Below are 23,132 nucleotides of genomic sequence, written 5' to 3'. Positions count from 1 at the left end.
AGCAAGAAGAAGTCCGGCTGTACCTATACCTGTATCACTGTAGCCTATCCATGTTTACAACGTGTGTAGGATGTGCTCCAAATACAAACAAATGGCCAGTTAAAATCATTGGCTTTTTTCAAATCATAAATATTCGGTTAAACGCAGACGACAACACGCAAGGGTATTTGACTGCCCTTTTAGAAAGAACGGATGATGAGGTTACAATCGTTTGGTTGGCTTGTCTGTCACGGCATTCACACGTGAAAAGCGCGCATTTCAACCGGGATTTCAACCAATGTATTTCAAGCACATAATCCAGAGATTTCCTTAACTGAAACTGAAATAAATCAAATCAACCGACACGCAGAATACCACAAAAAGGTTGGAACATCTTACAAAATGAATTAGTGCACTTGCCTTGCTGGAAATAGTGATTTTGTAAACGACTTTTCTCCGAAATGTTGAACACGTGCGCCGTAAGTGTTGTTTCGCGCTTTCGACCTGAACGATTCCGCTGCGGCCGCAAACTGACCTGCCAGTCACCGGAGACAAATCGCACTTCAGGCATCATCTTGCTTCACTCTCCTGTAGGCGCACTCCCAGCCACAACATAATCGTAAACCTTGGTTTATTGTCACTTTTAACCCTCCCTGTCAACCGACTTTTCGACAAGTACTGGCCGAGATTGTGTGTCCGCATCACATTTGCACTGTATGGTGACTTCCTTTCACAAGGACAGGCCAAGACTGTGACCCCTCTCACATGGACTGGTCGAAATTGTGACCCCCTCTTACAAGGACTGGCCAAGACTGTGACCCCCTCTTACAAGGACAGGCCAAGACTGTGACCCCCTCTTACAAGGAGAGGCCAAGACTGTGACCCCCTCTTACAAGGACAGGCCAAGACCGTGATCCCCCTCTTACAAGGACAGGCCAAGACCGTGACCCCCTCTTACAAGGACAGGCCAAGACTGTGACCCCCTCTTACAAGGACAGGCCAAGACTGTGACCCCCTCTTACAAGGACAGGCCAAGATCGTGACCCCCTCTTACAAGGACAGGCCAAGACTGTGGCCCCCTCTTACAAGGACAGGCCAAGACTGTGACCCCCTCTTACAAGGACAGGCCAAGACCGTGACCCCCTCTTACAAGGACAGGCCAAGACCGTGACCCCCTTTCCCAAGAACGGGATTTCGAATGAAAATTCAGTTTGAAACTCCGAACACGTGTTCACGAATAGAAAAAAACACTTTTACAAATTCTCATTGAAATTATTTTCATTTCTGACTCTTTTGCATTGGTATGTTAATTACCAGACGGACGCGAAGGGTGTGAATTTAGCCGCCCCTTTCCTGTGGAGCTCTAAAGTCAACGTGTAAATCTTTAAATATTAGAATGGCTTTGTTGAAAGTATCTAAGCTTGTTTATATATAGGCCTACTCGCAACATACCAGCCATTGGCTTTGCCTATTCGCTAACGTGGTCGTCGTCCTTTGTACAGTTAAATCTAAAGACCGAGCTGAGGCGCTCTGTGGTAGGCAGCTCAGTGGTGGTGAAGTGGGGTCTGGCATAACAACTGAACGCTTCTATGGCTGTGTGGATTACTGTCGCGAAAGGAACGAGATAAAGTGTTTCTGTCAACAGGAGTTATAAGTAAAGGACGATGAACAATCGGCTACCAACGTTACCGGTACAGAGCCCGGTAAAAATAGACACTCTCTTCAATTTCTCTGCGCGGCTTCTCGGGCAGACGGCGGATGGGGATCTGTCACGTTTTCGGGGGAAAGTGATCTTGGTTGTGAACATAGCAACACATTGTGAGAGGACGACGGGAGAACTTAGTCAGATGAACGACTTGGTGATTAAGTTTGGAAACCGGTTGGCTGTCCTTGCCTTCCCCTGTAACCAGTTTGGACACCAGGTAGGTTGGTGTAGCGTGTTTCATTGTCCCTGTGTGCGACAGTCCCTTCACAGCGGATAGCTGTCCTTGCCTTCCCCTGTAACCGGTTTGGACACCAAGTAGGTTGGTGTAGCGTGTTTCATTGTCCGGCGTGAGACAATCCCCCTCGGGCTATCATGACGTCTGTTCTGATTATATGTATAATGCTCGTTTAGAAGCGCAAGCCGTTATCAATATCTCTCAAATTGGTTGTAACAAGGGATTTAGTTGACTAGCACGTGTGCAGTTGTTGACATAAATACAGTGGTTTTAATCTGATTTACATGCAGGTGGCAATATGTCCTAATGGTCGTTAAGTTTGGTTTGAAAGTCGCTCCGAAAATAACTAGGGACCCCCTCAATTAACAGCTCGATTTTGGAATTATCCCCACAAGATAAGCCAAACGTGGGTTACAATGTTTAGGCAACTCAAGCAAAAACAGTTATGAACAGTCGTCAGTAAAGTTAAAAGCAGAGTGTATTTTACTATATCGTCGTGGGATTGTGACTATTGTCTCTCAGGTCTGGTTGGAGCCTTCCATCAGGTGATTGTGACTATTGTCTCCCAGAGCACCTGGGCTCGAGCCTTGGTCTTGGACTCATGTCTTCACTGTTCATCCTAGGCCTTTCCTGAACCCCCAAGTACCATATTCACACAAGATTTTACACCGTTATGACATGCAGGGATTACAGCCCATTAAAATGATTATCTGAGTGTGTGTTCTTTGTCAGGCTTCACAAAATATTGGTATAATCTAAAAACATTTAGAAATATTGACCCTTAGGCCAGGCAAATCGCATCATGTACCATGGACAAGTACAGCCTAAAACGTACAACAAAAATCATTTTGCGGTAGATCGGGTATGTTAGTCCTTTAACTCATACAAACCTATGGTGTACAAACCGTTACATCTGAACGCTGCGTTACTTTTCAATAAGTAACAATGATCGCCCCAATTATTATCATGTACTGCACTCCTTTATCAGCCCCTTCTCAGGTATGACATGAGGAATTATTGGGGTAAATCATCTCATTCTTTGCCTCAACAAACTGGATATAATCAATATCATTCTTTGCCGAGGGAATGAGAGATATGTTGGAAAAGGGACGTCCATTAGTGAGCTGCGACTGAGGTGGATTGAGAAGTGCGTTGGACTCTCTCGTGGTAAAAATATCATCCATTGTCCACAATAATTGGAATGGGTGCGAAAGAGTATTATGCAGCTGTACTGCAAAACATATTATGCAGCTGTACTGCAAAACATATCATGAAGACAATGAGCTCTCATAAAGACAACGGCACAACTTCGGTACAACCAGCGATCGAGCTCTCCTTGGTTAGGATCTCTCACATGGAGGATGTCCTCCTATGGGGTGAGGTGCACTCATTGACACATTCTTCAGTCTGTCAATGAATACTAGTACCGCACCTCGTCATTCAGTATCTAATAACATTGACAATGGAATCCTATTAAACCATTTGAAAGAACCGTGCCTCAAAGACACCACATGTCATGCTTAATGTCCTGACTTCAATACCTAGCGTCCAATCAGCAAGAAAGCCATGTGCACTGATTATCAGCATGAAAGGAGACATACTTTAAATACTTTCGATTTTGCAAGCAAGTCACTTAGTGCCACTTAGGCCAAGAGATACTTTCACTGTTCGGTGAAGATATATCCCATTTCGTGGCTGTTGCGAAAGGATCTTCACATTGTGTCTTCACAAAATGTCTTGACACTTGGTTGCTGTTAAACTATCAAGCTGTATATGCGTTATCTGCTACTGAATCAAACGAATGTTGCCCGGGAATTGTCCTCGCTAAGGCCATTACACCAGTCACAATGTGACGGGCATTGACCCACGACCCTTGGACTCAGAGTTCTGCTTCGTCGAATTCTCACTTCCCTCTCTCTAGGCCGCTAATTCCTCCGTTACCAATCTCCCGTTATTCACAAATTTCCCCTGAGTTATTTTGATGGTCAATAAACTTTGTCCTGCGTAAATAAGGTACCATTGATGTATGAAGTTTAATCAGGACTATTCAGGTGAAGATTATAGGATAATACCCCGTTATGGAAATGATATGCCCGTAAGTGCAATCTTAATTCGCGCCTTATGAGAAGGACAAGCAAAATGAAATGGGCAAGAAACCGGCTGGTGGTGAAGCGAATAGCGAGACAACACCTGTCTCTCTGACGTAGTGGCAGCACGATATGGTTACACAACCCGCCCGTCGGTCCGCCTTGGTCTTGAATTGGAACTGTGGTGATTATGTCTGTTATGAACTGGTGTTGCCTTTGGTGGCGATGGGACAGACGGTGTTGAACAATTTGGCTGTCTTGGGGGCGATACGAATGACCTTGACAACTTTGTGAGGGTGCGAATAGCGGTGACCTTGTCCGTCTGGTGTCACAATTATTGAAATACATGTATTTGCAAATTGACTGTTCTGTTGTTAAATTGCTTCGTTTCATTGTTTCAGATGAGCGTCCGCGAAGACGAAATCTTACAGACGATGAAACATATCCGGCCAGGCAACGATTTCAATCCACACTTCAACCTATTCGCCCCCGTAGAAGTCAATGGACACAACGCACACCCTATCTATGAGTATTTGCGGAAAGTCATCCCCATTCCCAGCGACGATCCTCTCAGTCTTGTGGACGAATGCAAAGACGTCATCTGGAGTCCGGTCACGCGGTCAGACGTCGCGTGGAACTTTGAGAAGTTTCTTGTCACCCCCGAAGGCAGGCCTTTTAAACGATATAGTAAGAAACTGCAGACTGTTAAGATTACCGAAGACATTAAGTTGTTGATGAAGAAGTTTGGCATCTCTGAAGAGGATACAGCGGATTCTCACCCTTACAATGGATTACGCTGTTGAGAGAGGGTGATGAAGGACAGGAGGTTTCTTCTTGAAAACTTAACTTGTGAACGATGCTGTTTGTGACAGGAACCAAGGAGAGCTCGGAGGAAAGACAGTCTCTCCATTGAACAAAAGATTGTCCCTCCAAAAGTTTATGTTCAATGCAACCGCCATGAAAGGAAGAACATTTTTCATTCAAGAATATATAACATGTCATCCATTGCAATTGCACAGCATGAAGTCTAACAAAACCGAGGACCTTTAGTCTAACGCTCTCCTAACTGGACTATTTCGGCTGTGTCTCTTACCAACAGATCATGACAGACCATTCACGTCATGCTCCACACCTGCTTGCAACAGTTGGAGTGTCTGTTTTCCTGGGGGACAATGATATCTGATGCACTAGGCTTTAGGCAGAGACAGAGACTTTGGGTGTGTCTCACGTTGGAGGCTGCACACTCCACATCACCATTATCTGTACATACCTGTGAGAAAAATAAACTATTCACATCATAATTATGCATTCACACATTTCGTTTCATTTCAAGTCAGTCGGTCTTCTGAGAAACATTGTTTATGAGGACATTTCTGCAGAGGGCTTGGAGCTGATCTGTGATGAGACAGCTGATGTGAGTGGTGTTGTCTTCACTGAGTTGTCTTCAACGGAGACATGATTTCTGAATGAAAGGAGATGTCACCATTGCTTGTTTCATATAACATTGCTTAGAGAGCAAGAGGATACTCCATGAAAGACCAAGGGTATGCATCAGAGACCAGTGCTTACTGAGACCATGCTGTCACAACTTGTCCGTTACCGTCAGTTGCACCCCTCCCAACCATGCTTTACGCTGAAGTGCCTTCACATTAGATTTTCCCCAAAACCTGCATTCTGAGGAGATACATCTCAGTCGTTTTCATCTGAGACGGTACTTCTTTTTGAAAGGAGGCTCTGTCACAACCAACCCATTTTCGTCCAAGACAGAAATGCTATTGAAGCAGGAGGTTGTCACCATGATGGCCAATCGTACAGCCACATTGTACGAGGATGAGATTTCCGGCGAGAGTGGACCTGCCCAATCTTTTCTCAAACGAACTTTGATAAACACAAGAAGTGATGTAAATAGAATATGTCGGACTTTATTGTAACAATATATTCATTCACCTCTTAATATATACACATTTCAAAACCAAGCAGTGCAGAATGAAGATACATGAAGGAAAGCTTCTGACTTGAGGGTTTAATTCATCACCAACGGACAAAATGCCGAAGGTGAAGGACACATTTGAAAGTGTCTGATATTCCAATGTTCCGAGGTGAACATGTGAAAGAAGTGACTAGATAAGCCTTCCTTCTTTTTGCCATAAAAACTACAGTGAGAGTAACAGGATGAGAAGAGATTCTTGGGGATGCCCTCCCTTTAACTTAAATATAGAATTTTTGTAAGAGTTGTGATATTTTCATTCAGTGGTATTGATGAAGACCTGAACAGACACATGAACACAGGAGAAACAGCTCCAGGGGTAACACACAACAGCTGTACAGAAGCACACAGTTGCAGCTGTTGATTACTTGATTCACTATCTGAATCAAGTAAAGAATGTCGCTACATGTATGTGAGATGAGCTGGATGAAACCTGCTGCAGCTTCACACAGAGACAGCTGAGTGACTGAGACAATTCATGAAAACAAGAGTGTGACATTGGTGATTGAATTACATTATTATATTCTTTACTTCACGATGAAATCAGCGTTCAGAGATTCAGGCGGTTTTAAACATTGCTCTCTACCTGGTAGTGATAGTAGTGGTACATACATCTTATCATTCCAGAGTCATATACCTCGTTTCAAGGATTTTGAATCTGAGCTGCGGTCAACAGGGTTTTTGTAGCTGGTTACGCCATGAATAAGAGTGTATGATGTTCTAGCTTTTGTTGACCACAGCTCTGGTTGAAAGTCTTCACAGCAGTATTGACAAAAGGCACTTTCTGATTCTACCGTTGGCAAGAGGATGCACCAGGTCATTCATCAAACCCTGATCTAACATTATTATGCCCTTATTCTGTCAAGCACTTGATGACCAAGCAACTTTGAAACAAATTCTACCTTACCCTATAAATAACATAACTGCTGATGGTTACAGACAAATATCGTAAGCCACCACATTAGCACAAGTGTTACACTTTTGTGTTATTCCCAGAGCCATTCAAAGCAGCCGGACTCTTTTGAATCTTTTTCTTTCGTTGGCCAAGATAAATTTTCAAAGACATGGCTAAAAATACAACGAAAATACCAACGCCACCAATTATTGAGACTGGATGACTGTATATGACGCACGAGAGGAGGATAGCGAATGCTTGCCGCATTGTCATAATGATGATAAAAGTGACCGCCCCAAACTGGGAGATGGTGAAGAAGATGAAGAGCTGGCCGGTGGCTGAGCAGACGGAGAGAAGACACACGTGCAACATGAACGACGGGTACATTAACATGAACTGAACCGAGTCAACGAAGCCGCCTTGCTCCAGGAGTGATGTCACCGTGAACAAGCAAGAGAAGAGATTCACACCAGCCATCGCTTGAATTGAGGACATCTTATATTGACGAAACAGCTCCCCCTGCCAGTTAGAGGTGAAACTATCAAAGACCATGTAACCGACGAGAAGGATAATACCAGAGACTGTGGTCACGGTCTCGCTGTGTTTGTTTTCTGAGTTGGTCAAAAGGAACATGCCTACCCCAGCAGAGATCATTAAAGCAGTGAAGTATTCGTACCAGTCATACGACTTGCCCGACACTATCTTCCCCATTAACATAACAGGGATAATTTTGGAAGCTTTGGCTAAAACCTGCGTCGGAAAACTAACGAATTTAAGTGCCTCATACTGGAACCAACTACTCATGATATTTGAAAATGATGCATACGAGTATCTATAGAGAGGCGCTTTATGTCGGGGCTGGCGTCTCAGCAAGATCACTACACACGCTATAAACAAGGCAAGGATACGATTCATGAAGACTAGAAATTGAGAGTTTTTGAATCTGACACCGATTTTGTTTGTTTCAGTCAGGCCGTATTCGTGAGTCATAATGCGTTCCTGTAAGACTCCCCACGTGAGATATGATCCCTGAAGTCCAAAGAAACAGAAGCAGAGCAGCAGGGCATTGTGCAGATCCGTTCGTTCCTTCTTCGGTGGTGTGACTGGTGTGCTTGTGACTCCACCCTCCTCAACAACTGATTGGTCATCCTCGCTGCCAAAAACACACATTCGGATGACACGAGGGATGATCCCATAACCTGAAAAGACATTTGTAAAAAGATGTACCTCTTTGAGAACAGATGGTTATACCTCTGCTGACATTACCATTGATACCATCCTCTTTGAGGACACATGGTTATACCTCTGCTGACATTACCATTGATTGGCGCGTTTAAATCTAAACAAATGACAGAGAGAGTTCAGAGCCGGAACAAACTGAAATATATAGGCAGGCTTAACAAACAAGAGAACATCTGCAACCAATGGTCTTGTTGCTGCTGATTGGATAGTTTGAGAGTTGATGCTTTAAACCCTCACAAAAATGGAGACAAACTCACCTGCTTTTTCATTGTACTTGTTCTTGCGGAGATACTGGATGACTAAGGCGGCCGGCACAAACACCGTCGCATAACCCAGCAGGTTCAAAACAATGCGGAACAACCAGAAATCTGCCCATGCTGCATGTGATGTAGTGGTGTCATCCTCCGCTGGATGATCTGTACCAGTGATGTAAACTGGCACCAGGATGAAGAGAAGAGTCACACAAAGGCCGGCCATTATCCTGCAAAAAAACAAGAAGAATTAGTTAATGACTTCTTCTTCAGCAAACCATGAAAAACTCATCTCTGGGCATGTGTGAACATGTCTGACAATGAAAATATCTTGTGAGACAGACTGGTTAGCTAAAGGAAGCTGGTCCATGACAAACAAGGACAGCAGAGAATCACTTAACCCAACTTTTGGCACTTCACATTTGAGAGAATAAATAGCAAGTTTAGAGAACACTCTCCACCATCCTACATTCTTACCGTCTTCACTCCAAAATAGGGTTCACACACAGTGCTGTGATCAACCAACAGCCTTCATTCACACACAACCAGCAGGGACATTCAGTCTAGGCCTCAAAGAGACCATGACATAACAATTGGTCAATATGACACAATAAATCTTAGTAAGTAGGCGACAATGGAAGCCAACTATTTTATTTTTCAGTTGAATAGAATAACAATAGAGGTTAGTGATCACCTCATGCGAGTCACTTCAAGTCATTCCCACAAACCCTGATCAGTTACCATAACAAAGTCCCACATGACCAAGACGCATTCACACTGACCATGTAAGGGAACATGTAACCCAGAGTCATTCACACTGACCATGTAAGGGAACATGTAACCCAGAGTCACCCAGAGCAAGGATTTCTGACGACTATCAACAAAAGGCAATTGGTTGATAAATTTACTTGAAATTTTATGAGGAAGGAAGTTTCTGTCTAAAAAATCTATACTTTGTTTAAACCAAATAGACAAGTTTCCAATGAGGGTTCAGAAAGACAGCAGGCCTTGAGCCTGATGACATGCATTCCTGCAGACAACTTTCCCAACTTATCAATGGTCAGCCTCGGTGCTTTTTGATTCAGTCCTAATCAAGAAGGCCTTGCTAATGAAACTGCCACTCGTAAGAAAGGCTTACCCAATATACATCCTCAACAAATCATAAGTTTGAATGATTACCATTTTGAAATCGATTTTTCCACAAAAGTAGCCAGTTTGAATGATCTACTTTGATGACAATTCTTTTTTTTCTTTGAATGCTCGAGCAATATGCCACATCATCAAGTGAAGGACGCCGACCTCACTTTGGTTGTTAATAAATCGACCACCTTGGGGGTGTTTGCCATCGTAAAGTGCAACAACAAACACACAACCATATTTCATATTGCTATCAAAGACAGTCCATGAATTCATCATCGAGATCTGTCACAGCTGCATAACGACACGGGACTATCATCTTGACATACAAGAATCGGAGACACTTTACCTTGATTGACAATTTTGAACTTTGGATACATACAGGATGTCAACCATGGCTGCCCTGTTGGTCTAACTATCATGTCTTGTCACACACAACACGATGTTTCAACAATCATTGTTCGAGCATGTGGATGACAATGGATGCAGCAATTCAGATTTCAAGCCTTTCTTCCACATTCACATGTAATAAATTGCATCAAATCATCTTGATTGGTTGGCTTTTGCTTTCATTTCAAAATCAAACGTAAATAAACTTGCAGCAAATACTGCAGTGCAGATGAAGCAATAGGGTAAACCAGCTACCAGCGAATAACATGAATAAAATACAAAGTAACACCAGATAAACTAATGGAATAAAAGTTATTATGACACATAAAATGGACAAAACCAAGGTTATTATGCGTCATTTGGAAACCACCACCAAGCAAATCAAAATATAAACAAATACATGTGAAATGTAACATAACTAAAGTCTCTTGAGATATAAAAGTTTAGGTTTGAGGCTGACAAGGTGAGGAGTAAACCATTCCTGCTCACGGTCAAAATGTCATTTCAGCTCCTGTTCTGATATCATTCTGACATGACGACCATGTTGAGGAAAAGCTTACATACCGACAGCATGCTCAAAACAACAAAATAATGGAAAGTGACCTTCAGCAAATTCGCACAACTTTTACCAAGCTTTTTGTGATAAAAAGATATTGACACATGAAGATCAAAAACCATGCCACTAAATTCAAAACTCCTTGAACCATTTTTCGGTGTACTCACACAACATAATGGTTGTAAGTGTCAGCAAAGTTTCCCTTGCCGAACATAAAACGTTTGATACCAAACTGTGCCCTAAAGAGGGCGTAACTAAAAACAAAGTTAAGGTTGAAAAATAAGATACAGACAACAAAATTGGGTAAACGGAACAATTTACAGAATGCTGGAGAGTAACATAAGGTTTTGAAAACCAAAATGAAAGAGACTCTGAAAGAGGAGAGCATACCATGGCCACGCACCAACCACATCAATAAGCAGTCTCAACTTGATCAAATCAAATAAGTTGGGGCGTTAGGTCTTCCTTGCTTGCTCACACTAAAGTCAGGTGTAATGCATTGAATATGTTGAAAGCAACTTTTTAAACATTTTATTTGAAAACCTGTGCTACATTCAGCTAGCTTCTTCAATGACAGCCCAGTCGACAATGACCTGACGGTGGTCATTAGGTGGCTGTAGGCCTTTTACACAGGTACCTGTACTAAGTACCTCCATCTGTAATTGTAAACATCTGCAAAATGAAAAGAGCAGGAATTTTCATCCTGCTCACAATCAATATCATTTGTCCACCTGGTGCTGGCGGAATCAATATCCATCCCTATTCATTTGTTCTTTCATGACACATGGTCCATGGCACATGGCATGATTGAGTATGGCGTATGATGTAAGGACATTGTGGGTGCACAGTCTAGCAAAAACGTGTCACTTAATTCCAAAACTGTTGCATCGTTCTTATTTTCTCATGTCATTTCACTAAAAGACTTAAAGGGTAACTGGTGGTGCAGAAAAATAGAAATGCCCCCATCCACAGTGCTGTTGTGCATGATGCATATGAATTGGCTGAAATGTGCTATTTATAGTGTTTGTATAGACTGTCTTCACAACAGCAGTGTTGAAACTTTGTCAGTATGTACACAATTTGAAAGTTTCCAATTCAATTACAAATTTCTAGTATTTAACAAACGCCGTCAGCCTTTAAGACATTGTCAATGTTTTCAATTACACCAACATTTTTGTCTGCAATCTTGGAGTGCTGCACTGCAGTGAGGTGCCACAACATTAGGGACCCCCCCCTCAAAACAGCATTCTTAAACTATCTTACCGTGCCTTATCCACTCTCCTCATAGTATTCCAGATCAGAAAGAAGGTGCTGCTACCGTCATTAATCGGAGATCACAAATGAAATGTCAGCCAAGCGTCTTTTTTACCTGGAGAAATGAGAAAGAGAAATCCATGCTTCAATTCCCCAGGTAAGGTTGTTAGGCATGTTAAAATGCAGACCAAAAGATTAGGCAATCTATTTTAAAGTTACTTATACTTTTGGTTATGCAAATACACAGGAGCGTGATTAAGCCGACGTAAAAATCCGCGTCAAATATGCTCAAAGTTGTGCTCGGGGTGGTTCTCCTCCTGCGAGCACAAATTCGTAAAAACTTATTTTGACATTCCAATCCAACTTCACGCTCCTGTGGTGTTGGGGTCCAGTCATATGTGCCTAGTTTGAAGTGCACTTTACTAGTACTTTTCGAGATAGCCTACCTGTAATGCATTTGCTGTACTAGGGCCCGAACTATGGGGCTAGCTGCAGCGGCTTTCCTCCGCCTGGTGTGGAATTGACTATGTCCACTGGTCTGGCTGGACATACTATAGGGCTAGGTTACTGTTTTACCAAGAATAAAAAAAAGTCAATTAACGTATCGTCAAATAGTCGACGTACCGTACAGTCGTCTAAAAATCCGAAATCAGAAAATTATCAACACTAGAGTGTTCACATGACATACATTGGCCTATACATTGTCTCCGCATGACTTGTGGTGATTTGGCTCCCTAACCTTTTCGCCCCCAGTCATTTCGCTCCCTTGGACTTTTGCTGGGATTGAGAAAGTATGCCGATCCACCGTCGTTGTGCTTACATATCAGGGCCCGGTTTCACAAAGAATCTTAAGTCTGTTTTGTGACTTAAGTATATGAATTTTTTAAGTTTTGTCTTAAATTGATTCACAAAGAATCTTAACTCGCCTAGCCGACTTAAGTACCCCAAAAACTTAAGCACGGTAGCTACCGTACTTAAGTCGGAATGAAGGACACAAGATGCTTTGAGATTCGCACTGAAGTTTTTGACTTGGCTTAGTCAAAATATTATGACTTAAGACAAACACTTAAGATTCTTTGAGAAACCGGGTCACATTATAGGTTCAGTATGTTTCAATTAAACATGAACGGTTGAGGATTGCTCCATAGTAATCTTTGCTATCGAGGTCATGAGGTCGTTCATTGGTCTACTTTGTGATGGGGCCTTGGCTCTGGGTGTAACAGCATCTGTTATCTCGCCAGGTCTGGTTGTGACAGTATCTGCAATCTCATCAGGCTGGTTGTGGCAGCATCTGCAATCTCATGCAGGTCTGGTTGTGCCAGCATTTCCTGTCTGTCAGGTCTGGTTGTGAGAGCATATGCTGTATTATCAGGTCTGGTTGTGGCAGCATGTTGGTATGGTTGTTGCAGTATATCTGCTGTCTCTTCAGGTCTGGTGTTCTGATTTCATGCAATCCCTTGATGAAAATGATCAGTATTCACCATGTGAAAATGAGACACAGTTTTCTTAAGCGTGGAAACAAGGTCCACCCTGTAGAAACATGGTGCACTACGTTGGGAGAGTACACATCTAGATCAGACAGAGTACGCATAGTGAAGGGGCATGGCACATCCAGCAAAGACTTGGTATACTCCCTGGCAACATGGCGAGCAATGAAGGGGAGTGCACACCCAGAAGAGATATTGTGCACTACTGTCTCATTGGCCGAGAGTCATTTCTGCAGGTAACAATATAGAGCGACGGTAAAATACACAGGCCCGTTGCGGTGGAAAACAGAATGTCCTCGTTTTTCACTTTCGCTCCGATATCTTTGAACAGGGTGAGAAGTTCATGTACTACAGGGTGGCCCAGAATTAATTTCTCTCACACAATGGACACACACAATTGAATTCTATTGTGCAAGGGATCAAAACCTTTCTGGACCACCCTGTAGAGTTTCGTGAGTTTCCTCATCAGCCTCAGGTTGGCCAATGATTTTGACAGGACCTCAGTTGGCGCCATCTGAGCTAAAAAAGTGGAACTACGCGATTACTTAAAATTAAAAATTGCCTCATTGTGAGGTGGAAATATCCCCCTTGTTAGGGGGGGAACGGGGGACGAATTATTCCATGAACCCCAAACATGGTACTGCCGACCGTTGCCGGCCACAGCGTCTCTTTGCTCCGAACTTACTTACTCGGTAGGACCCTTATATGCAGTACAAATTCTCGCTGCATTACTCCTGTGTTGACGTTTCATGTGCGTACTATGTAGTATGACTGGCCAACGGCAGGGGAGCCAGGAGCGGGCTCAGGACACAATTAAATCTGCGATAGGGTCCGTGCACATTCTGTATACACACATTTTCGTGATTTGGCCTGGCTGTGACTGTCTCATCTCTCTCACCATAATTATTGTGAACATGGTGGAGCAGCCAGAACTGATTCGGCCTGGCTGTGACTGTCTCAGTCTCTCATCATGTTGTCAACACGATGTAGCAGCCAGGAATAATTCGGCCTGGCTATGACCGTTTCATCTCTCTCACCATATTAACAACTAGGCAGTGCGGCGAAGACTGGTGTGGCCTGGTTGTGACTTCCTCATCTCTCTCATCATGTTGACAACTTGGCAGAGCAGCCAAGACTGATTTGGCTTGGCTGTAACTGTCTCATCTCAATCACCATATTAACAACTAGGCAGTGCGGCGAAGACTGATGCGGCCTGGCTGTGACTGTCTCATCACTCTCATCATACTGTCAACACGGTGGAGCAGCCAGGACTGATTCGGCCTGGTTGTGACTTCCTCATCTCTCTCATCATGTTGTCAACACGGTGGAGCAGCCAGGACTGATTCGGTTTATCTAGGAATACAGTTGAACTCCACTGAAAACGAATGATGTGTCGATGAGTTCAATGAATCCTTCAATTCCTTTGGTTTTCTTGGCGAACTGACGTCCGACAATGACCCGTTGACGTGTACCTGCAATAAGCCATTGCCGTAGTGTGTAAACAGATTTTTGGACGAAACTCAGCCCCTCACAAAACTGTGGTCGATTTCGCCAATGATGACACTGCTTCTAGACTGTACCACAGCACTTTAAGCTGTAGCAGCGCTAAGCAAGAGTCAAGACAAATGTCCTCTGCCAGCCGCTGCTGGACCAACTCCCTCGCCCGCCCCCCATCATCAGATTAAGAGGCCTGGCTGAGCCCTGTGATAGCCAAATTCAATATGACTCTTTTCTACTGTGATGTTAAGGCCCTTGTGTCAATGCACTGTGTGCAGGATATTCCGTAGCACCGGTACACAACTTATGTTACCGCGACATCTGCTGCAATTCAAATTGTATATGACGCAAACGGAATTGTAACGACTTGTTTCTCCAATCTTTTAGTGAACAGGGATCATGGGCTGTGGGAATTCAAAGGGTCCTTTAGCTGTACAAGACAACATTACACTCGCGTTCCACAGGTGATACAAGACAACTGATTTGGTTGTACCATGGAAATCATCTCACAATTAAGGACGGACAATGGAACAACCAACCTGTCAGCTGGTTATCTGATCTCACGAGACTGGTAGTACCTAATATCTACCTGACACCTCTTTAAGTACAAATTGAGTACTACTTGGTACACAGTTCATTGTACCACGGTACTTTCTCAATTCCCAACAAAAAGTCCCAGGGAGCGAAACGACTGGGGGCGAAAAGCTCAGAGAGCGAAACGACCGGATACCGTCTTAAACTTCCGTTTGCCGGTGAAAATATTATTCGGTTCTTAACGATCTATTTCATCAATATTCCTCGAAACCTTTCTCAATGTCTCGCGGTAGTAGTGCGGGGTTTGACAGACACATCACTATCTTCTCACCGGAAGGCCGGTTATATCAAGTTGGTGTGTATTTATTGAGTTATTTCCATCTGAAATCGGCATGTCGGCGATGATTCGGCATGTTTTTGTTATTTGCGTGTAAAAATGTACAGTCAACAGTGGACTGAGTGGTTTGATTGTTTATGCACTGTCTCAATGTGCAGCATATCCTACACTACATACATGCAGCACAGTGCAGTGTTAGTGCTTGTGCTTTGCCAAAGATAATCTAAATATTCATTCCAGTTTATCGACGACGAATGGCAATGCTGCTACATTGTTGATTGAGGCAACATATATATCTGGCCTGCCTAGTTTTGTGTTAGATACTAAATAGGCCCTTTTCCAGATACGCCGGTAGGCCTACTATCTAGGCCTAGGGACGGCAAAACAAGGGACACCTGGTGTGAGGGTATCTATTTTGCACACTTGTTATACCTGCTTAGCCTCATGTTATTGTTATCACATCCTGTCTGTCAACAATCATGAAATTTGGTGAGTTTTTGGAACGATGCGTGTTGAATAATGACAAGGTTGGTCAGAGCGTAAAACTATCTTTGTCTGACTCATCTGTTGGTTTGTTACTTCCAGTGACTAAAAGTGAAAGCTAACTTCGTGAAAATCTACTTAATTTGTATCCTCTATTTTCAAGAATATGCCTTCAAAGCCATCAACCAGGGAGGTCTTACATCAGTGGCAATCCGGGGGAAAGATTCAGCTGTTGTTGTCACACAGAAAAAAGTTCCAGTAAGTCAACAACGGCTTGTCTGCAAGCCTTAGTGCCCTTGTTTGGTTTAAACCAGGCAAACTGCAAGCCTTAGTGCCCTTGTTTGTTTAAACCAGGCAAACTGCATACAGGTTTCAGGGGGCTGTGTAACGCTATAGGCACAAGACATGCACTGTCTTCACATTCTGTTTGTTTCCTTAAAGTATAAGTACAGTGCAGTGGATTATCATTGTTGAGCATACAAACATATAATAAAATAAAATACAATACAACTGGCAAGTCTCGGATTCCTTAATAATTTGTGTAAAATGATGCTTCAAACTGTTTTATACTGCAATACAAAAATGTGTGAGTGTAGAATGTAATTGAAAGTCTGTTGGTTTGCTAGTTGTCATCATTACTGCATTGATGTAATCCTGTTGATTCCAGGATAAGCTCCTTGATCCAACCACTGTCACTCATTTACATCGACTTACTGAAAATATAGGATGTGTTATGACTGGAATGCTTGGTGAGTAGACGTCTAATTCCTCTTCTGCTATGTCCAATCGAACTTGGTGGCAAATTACCAGCGAGATATTGCAGTGTTTTGCAGCGATCACCATAGGATGTCCTTTTGTAGCTTGGTTTGTTGATTCGAGGCAACACAGGTGTTGGCTTTACCACTGTTGAGCGAAAAAACCCTACGGCCCAGTGTGGTGAACCTCTCTTAAATAGATTGTTGATAAACCATTCTTTGCATATGATAACGATTTAAATGTCCCCTTTCCAGCTGACAGTCGATCTCAAGTGCAGAGGGCACGGTATGAGGCAGCTAACTGGAAGTATGAATATGGCTATGAGATCCCGGTGGACATGCTATGCAAGAGGATGGCTGATATCTCACAGGTTTACACACAGAATGCAGAGATGAGACCACTGGGATGCAGTAAGTCAGGTCTATTAGCATCAGTATGGATCAAACGGTGTCCTAGTTTGGTTGTTTCTGAAAAAGAATCCCTCCAGTCTTCACAGTAGTTGTATATTCTAATCCAAGTCATGAACCGCACAGTGTAAATGCACCATGCGCCAATGAAGCCTCGTTTTGAATTCAGCGGTTATGGTTAGGCAACCGTAACCGAACCATAACTGCTTGGGTTGGTGCAAAATGTGGAATCATTTCTAAATAATTTCAAAGCATATTACTCTACATTTAATTTGAGATGTTTTTTAGAATAGAAATTGATACCTCACTGTCAGCATTGATTGTCTCACCCAAACCGCTCGGATGGAGCTTATGATCTGTGAGGCCAGTGTGAGTGTGTTCATGATGATGTTGTAGCATGTTGCACCTTATGATCTGTGATCTATGATTTGTCCTGGAGGCTTTGAATGAAAGCACAGAGATACATTTCAATTGCATCCTGGTAATAGTCGATGTTATTTCATAATAAGCAAGAACTCTTCGGTAAACTTTGAATTTTCTCCAGGTATGGTGTTGATAGCCTACGATGATGAAAATGGTCCCCAGGTGTTCAAGACTGATCCTGCTGGTTATTTCTGTGGGTTCAAGGCGACTGCCACAGGAGTCAAACAACTAGAGGCCAACAGTTATTTAGAGAAAAAGATCAAGAAGAAGCAAGACTTCTCATTTGATGAAAATGTCCAGGTGAGAGAGATATCATCAACGCATTTAGCTACTGTGGGAAAGAGAGACTTGGTCAATTGTGAGCTATCTTGAAGGAGATTGATGTAGGCTATAGAGCTATCTAAATGTACATGTATATACTTTAAGGGAGTGATAGACCACCATCCTTCTGTATCACAAGCTGTATAATGTGTTCTGTATTCCAGCTTGGCATCACCATCCTTCTGTATCACAAGCTGTATAATGTGTTCTGTATTCCAGCTTGGCATTACCTGTTTGTCGTCTGTGCTCTCTGCTGACTTCAAGCCTACCGAGATTGAAGTTGGTGTCGTCACGAAGGAGAAACCCAAATTTAGGTAAGATGTACATGTAGGTCGAGAAATGAAGAATATCTCAGACAAACAAGACAAGCTTGTTTCCTTTTCTGGAAAACTATTGAATATTGTGATGCTCTCATGAAAACTGTTGAAGTTGATGTGCGACTCCCTTTGCCATATGTCTCTGTCTACAGACTTGATTTGGTGTCTATGTGACTGGTGTATTCAATTTGCCTTTATTCATTCATTTCAGGGCATTGACGGAAGCTGAGATCGATGTTCACCTTGTTGCAATATCAGAGAAGGACTAAATATCGAGATAATCATATTCTCAATGATTCCAATAAAAAACACTTAAAAAACTAGCCACATGTGGATAGGACATTGCCCTGATATCTGGGGTTGGAAACCATTTAGGGTGGCGTTAAATTGTGTTTCTTGTTCTACCAATAGGAAAAAAGGGATTTAAACTTCCAGAAGGGCTGCATTAAAGTGTTGAGAAGTATTTGAGGGGTGATACATTTCCCTCACAAGAGGTCACTGTTCGATCAGAAATGTGCTACTTTGATTTGGATTCAACTGATATCTCGAACGTATCTGCACATTTCTCAGCTCATTTCAGCGTTGATGACATGCTATTGAATAAAAGAACCTCATGTTCTCATTGTGTTGACTCTTTGTAAAATAAAAGCTTGAAACATTTTACAAAAGATTGATGGTTATTTGTTATTGTTTGAAAGTGTACCAAACCAAAGTTGATGTGGCCCTACTGCTGAAAGTAGTCACTTGAGGTCTTCAGTGAATAGATAAAAAGATGAAACAAAGCTCGCTGCAGCTGCCTTTGGAAGAAACCTGTGCCAGCACCACCATCAAACTAAGCCATCGATTGTGCCTTGCCTCTGCACAGTCTGGAGGCGGTCTTATTCCCCTCTTCATACTGATGGCTTTGACAACCATTGGAGTACATCAAGCCTTGCTACTTGGCTACCATGTTTTTATAAGTACTGCTTTATTTCTTACCACCATCTGTCATACATGTATATTTTTAATAAATATTATTTATCTTTTTGATGAACCCTATCTAATAGGTGTTGGAGCATCCGTAAGGCAGTTCACTTGAAAATTTCTTTTCTTCAAACTCTTTTAAAAACATTTCTGACTTCTGACTCTGACTACTTAGAACTATGAGTAATACTCAGGACAACCATACGACAAATGCCAGCCAGGCAGCTATGCCACCCAATCCAAAAGCAGCTATCGTCTTCCAGGTTACCGTGCGTTCTCCCTTGGACTCCAGATATTGCGGACATCCCTTGACTGTGTTGGCATTGGCTGCCTTGGTGGCGGCCGGCGCCCCGTGCCATGGGTGCGGCCCTATCAGACGGTATTGGACAGCAAATGCTGGCCCAAAGTAACACAGAAATGCAAGATATGGCATCTTGAAGAGCAGTTTGAAGAACGACGGCTTTGCACCAATTTCCTCCGCGAGCTTGTCCTGGTAGATAATGCCATTTGGAGCCTGAAAAGGGCACTATCAGGTTGTCATATGGATGATTGTGAAGATGCACCCTTTTACCGAGTGGATTTATATTTCAAGAGTGACAGTCGTCGCTGCATTTGTATAGGTTGCACATTGTGGCTCAGCCGCAGACAGCCGTATGACATCCGTATGACATTTAGGGCGGTAACCGATCGTTTGTTGAAAAAGGCTTTGATAGAGATATCCACTTCCTCTAAAACCTCCTCCAATAGCTCAATCAAACAAGACCAACATCCCTTATCATGCTAACTGCATATCAGACATTTGAGGACAACCAATTTGGCCCCCTGGCTGCTATCGATGGTCCTACTTTAGCCATCTTAATATGGTAAGAAGAACACACTATTTCGTATACGTACCGGAATAAGCCTGTCCCTGCCGAACCATGCTCTCATGAAGCTCGTCCTGTCCCTTGCTTCTTTCAACATGGTCTCACCATCAGGTAGCCTGGCGTGCCCAGCGAACACCCTGGCTGCCCAGCGGGCTTGTAGCTCAATGCTGGGTATGGCAGCGCCCCTCGTTGACAAACAGCCTATCAAGGCCGCACTAGCATGAGGAAGGGTCCCTGGCCACACTTGCCGATACAAAATACTTTGCATCCCGTCTGAAATGGTGAATTTCCTTTACTTAAAGAGTTGGTTATTGTTTGGGATTATCCTCACACCTAAGGCAGCTTATTTGTGAATCTGAAAATCTCGTTTCGCTCTGTATGACTGCGGGACTTGCCGGAAGCCTCGTGGCTGTTCGATCGAGGAAATGGAGGCCACTGCCAAGCAAGCTGCGACCTTCAGGATATTCGGTGGTTTGAGCCCCAACTCAGGCCTCTCCTCCTCACCACTGAAGTCTTTGAGGAAACGTGATGCTCGGTGTTACTGTTAGTCAATCAGCAAACGATGTTGACCTTTTTACTGACCACATGCCGATGAAACCGGGTCCTTGTTCTCGTCGGATGAACAACACGAAAGGTAACTGTATCGAGAAGAAGCCTGTTGGACATGTTCACATCGAGACATTCCATCGATGTGATGCACGAGAAACCTCCCTTTGGAAACACGTGCATAAACTGTTATAGACATCACTTTATGCTTATGACCAGTGTTAACTTATTGTTTTGAAGTGACCACCAATGTATGAAATATTCTTGATGTGATGAGTTTGTCATGACGTTATCTGCGGATCGGAAAATGAATTGGGATAAAGGCTTAAAGGAAGGAAACATTCCATCCGGCTATATCTCACCTTCGTCTGCCTCAATATCCAAAAAGCTGTAATCATATTGAAAACCAGTTGCCATAACAACCGTATCAACGTCTTCTTCGGTGCCATCATTAAACATGGCGACATTGCCATGGAAACCTATCAGTGTGGGCTTGACTAGAATGCGGCCATCTTTGATTGCGGAGGCAATGTTATCGTTGACCATGATCGTTGAGTGTAGAGGTCCTCCAGGTGGGGCGATGTTGTACTTGGCATGGTCAATGGAAGAGTTGGCTTGCTTTTTCATGATGAAGCCCACCAATGCCTCTGGGAGCCAGAGAAACACTCGTCGGAGAGCGAGGTCAAATGGCAGACCATTGGGTTGATATTTTGTGATGATCCATGTACCTTTACCAATGCTGATGGTCGTCTGAAAGCAGAGACGGATATTGAAGAGCATTTGTGATGAAGTCAGGGCCCGGGCCATGGCGCGAATGTCGCCACCAAAACTCCGACTAAACTGAAGATACATCTGTGAAGTCTGGCTGTGACTGTCTTCAGATTGTGCTTTCACAGGATGTCTGTGACTTTTGCTTACCTTTGAAGCGTAGTTACTACTGGCCATCGCGACATCACCGGCCGAATGGGCGTTTCCAACCACCAGCACCCGTTGGTCCCGAAACTCGGTCGTGTTCGCACTCCTGTATTTGATTGAATGAAGAAATACGCCCTTGAAAGTATCTTCCCCGCTCACATGGGGTTGATTCGGCAAAGCGTGCCGTCCATTGCAAGCCATAACCGCGTTGAAAGTTTCTACCCTCAAATCTGCAGCTGACGCCTCGAACTCTTCCAACAATCGGGCATCCGGCTGTCGATGGAGGTACGTCACATCCCAGTTTCCGGTCACTTGATAGTCATTTGACTTTTTCACAGATATAACTGTTGTACAAAACTGAATGTGCTTGATGAGATCGAAATGTCTTGCATAATCCTCGAGATATTGAAATACCTCTCTGTGCGTGGGGAAGGCGTTCGTCTCCGCTGACATGGGGAAGTCACTGATGCACATGATTTCCTTGCTGACGTTGGTCCGCAGACTCTCATAGACGCAGCCACCCTGCCCGGGAAAGTACTTTTCTGTGAAGTTCCAAACGCCACCTAGAAAATTAATGAGAATAATGATGAAACTCTTTCAAAAAAGGCGCGTTTGAGAGGTTTTAATCTCGCGCACATGCCTTGGCGCATGTCCGTATAGACTCCCGCGCAGCCGTGTAACTACACTCGTTCCGTGTCTGCCACCACAAGCCGCCATTTTGTTTTGCCTTCTGCGCGATTCGTGGTGAACATCACAGTCACGTTAAAATACCAGAATCGTGGCGATCGATCCTCCTCGAATGAAAAAAATGCAGATATGGCCTGCGAACAGATGATACACAACATACTCGTGTATGTATATTTTGTAAAAGTTGTGAGTCTGACAGGTGTTTGATTGAGGGATATTTGGGCGATCAACTCTGGTATTTTCATGCACCTGTGATGTCAGGCTTTAATGGTAGTCTGTTTTGGCAGATATGCTTGGAGAATGATCCTTTCAGCCGGCGAAGGTCACCATGACCATTGTCATCATTCCATCATACGATTGCTTTTCGCCTCAAAAGCAAGCAAGTAGCCATGGCAACACTTACCTATCTTGTCCAGCTGCTCGAAGCAGACGGGCTCCAGACCTTCCTCGAGACATGACTTGATGGAGAGAAGGCCGCCAACTCCGGCCCCGATTATAGCCACCTTTCTCCTGACAGGGCCTGTCATGACGACCGAGGCGAAATCAGCCCGAGACGACTGTTAAGGAATGGCCCTGGTGGGTTTCTAGAGCATGTCACGGTGACACCGCCTGAAGATGAATCCGAATATTCTGAAGAGCACAATAATACGTCGTCCCCGAACTCAAATGGTGTAAAGTGCAATTCATGTGGTTGTTTGACTCATGAATTTAGGTCATCGATTTGATTTTCTGGAACAGGCTGATTGTCCGTCCCGCATGCTTCGGCATTTACGAACATTCCACTATTGATTATTGAAAGTGAAGGCATGCATGGCGCGTGGTATTTATCAATCTATCAATTCATTAACGAAACGATAGGTGGCATAGCCTGGTTT

At 43.5% G+C, this 23,132-nt stretch overlaps 4 protein-coding genes across 8 annotated transcripts; 2 read left to right on the top strand and 2 right to left on the bottom strand.

Annotated features, from left to right (window-relative positions):
- Positions 1-1,352: 1,352 nt before the first annotated feature.
- Positions 1,353-5,771, top strand: LOC135484587 (glutathione peroxidase 2-like). The gene is made up of 2 exons (XM_064766216.1): positions 1,353-1,901; positions 4,408-5,771. The coding sequence occupies exons 1-2, from the start codon at positions 1,644-1,646 to the stop codon at positions 4,807-4,809; spliced, it is 660 nt and encodes a 219-aa protein (XP_064622286.1). The 5' UTR covers positions 1,353-1,643; the 3' UTR covers positions 4,810-5,771.
- Positions 5,772-5,903: 132 nt separating this feature from the next.
- On the bottom strand, positions 5,904-12,523 carry LOC135484585 (adenosine 3'-phospho 5'-phosphosulfate transporter 1-like). Of its 5 annotated transcripts, XM_064766211.1 has the most exons (5): positions 12,165-12,398; positions 11,728-11,833; positions 10,632-10,718; positions 8,388-8,611; positions 5,904-8,087 (listed from the first exon to the last, which is right to left on the bottom strand). In XM_064766211.1, exons 2-5 carry the CDS (start codon positions 11,748-11,750, stop codon positions 6,967-6,969), a joined length of 1,455 nt encoding a protein of 484 aa, XP_064622281.1. In that variant the 5' UTR covers positions 11,751-11,833; positions 12,165-12,398; the 3' UTR covers positions 5,904-6,966. The 5 variants fall into 5 exon arrangements, with proteins under 5 accessions (XP_064622281.1, XP_064622283.1, XP_064622284.1 ...); XM_064766213.1 differs by lacking the exons at positions 10,632-10,718; positions 11,728-11,833 and adding an exon at positions 12,407-12,523 and having other exon boundaries at positions 12,165-12,285; XM_064766214.1 differs by lacking the exon at positions 10,632-10,718.
- A 2,906-nt stretch (positions 12,524-15,429) lies between these two features.
- LOC135484584 (proteasome subunit alpha type-6-like) lies at positions 15,430-18,914 on the top strand. The gene is made up of 7 exons (XM_064766210.1): positions 15,430-15,591; positions 16,220-16,314; positions 16,724-16,805; positions 17,067-17,222; positions 17,764-17,942; positions 18,183-18,277; positions 18,492-18,914. Exons 1-7 carry the CDS (start codon positions 15,516-15,518, stop codon positions 18,547-18,549), a joined length of 741 nt encoding a protein of 246 aa, XP_064622280.1. The 5' UTR covers positions 15,430-15,515; the 3' UTR covers positions 18,550-18,914.
- An 81-nt stretch (positions 18,915-18,995) lies between these two features.
- LOC135484583 (dimethylaniline monooxygenase [N-oxide-forming] 2-like) lies at positions 18,996-23,023 on the bottom strand. Its single transcript, XM_064766209.1, has 5 exons — positions 22,661-23,023; positions 21,574-22,133; positions 21,018-21,405; positions 20,138-20,382; positions 18,996-19,757 (listed from the first exon to the last, which is right to left on the bottom strand). Exons 1-5 carry the CDS (start codon positions 22,782-22,784, stop codon positions 19,434-19,436), a joined length of 1,641 nt encoding a protein of 546 aa, XP_064622279.1. The 5' UTR covers positions 22,785-23,023; the 3' UTR covers positions 18,996-19,433.
- Positions 23,024-23,132: the final 109 nt, after the last annotated feature.

The sequence above is a fragment of the Lineus longissimus genome, chromosome 3, assembly GCF_910592395.1.
Source record: "Lineus longissimus chromosome 3, tnLinLong1.2, whole genome shotgun sequence".
In the NCBI taxonomy this organism is placed as follows: domain Eukaryota; kingdom Metazoa; phylum Nemertea; class Pilidiophora; order Heteronemertea; family Lineidae; genus Lineus; species Lineus longissimus.
The sequence above is the reverse complement of the archived record's forward strand: the minus strand, read 5'-3'. Positions and strand labels throughout refer to the sequence as shown.

Excerpts from the sequence above, each read along its gene's own strand:
- LOC135484587 (XM_064766216.1), top strand. The coding sequence starts at position 1,644 with ATGAACAATCGGCTACCAACGTTACCGGTACAGAGCCCGGTAAAAATA. Across the intron at positions 1,902-4,407 it reads GTAACCAGTTTGGACACCAG|ATGAGCGTCCGCGAAGACGA; the intron begins GTAGGTTGGTGT and ends TCATTGTTTCAG.
- LOC135484585 (XM_064766211.1), bottom strand. The coding sequence starts at position 11,750 with ATGAGGAGAGTGGATAAGGCACG. Across the intron at positions 10,719-11,727 it reads AGGAGAGTGGATAAGGCACG|TTACGCCCTCTTTAGGGCAC; the intron begins GTAAGATAGTTT and ends CTTTGTTTTTAG. Across the intron at positions 8,612-10,631 it reads ACTTACAACCATTATGTTGT|GATAATGGCCGGCCTTTGTG; the intron begins GTGAGTACACCG and ends GTTTTTTTGCAG.
- LOC135484584 (XM_064766210.1), top strand. The coding sequence starts at position 15,516 with ATGTCTCGCGGTAGTAGTGCGGGGTTTGACAGACACATCACTATCTTC. Across the intron at positions 16,315-16,723 it reads TCACACAGAAAAAAGTTCCA|GATAAGCTCCTTGATCCAAC; the intron begins GTAAGTCAACAA and ends TGTTGATTCCAG. Across the intron at positions 17,223-17,763 it reads GATGAGACCACTGGGATGCA|GTATGGTGTTGATAGCCTAC; the intron begins GTAAGTCAGGTC and ends AATTTTCTCCAG.
- LOC135484583 (XM_064766209.1), bottom strand. The coding sequence starts at position 22,784 with ATGACAGGCCCTGTCAGGAGAAAGGTGGCTATAATCGGGGCCGGAGTT. Across the intron at positions 22,134-22,660 it reads CGAGCAGCTGGACAAGATAG|GTGGCGTTTGGAACTTCACA; the intron begins GTAAGTGTTGCC and ends TTAATTTTCTAG. Across the intron at positions 19,758-20,137 it reads GCAGGGACAGGCTTATTCCG|GCTCCAAATGGCATTATCTA; the intron begins GTACGTATACGA and ends TGCCCTTTTCAG.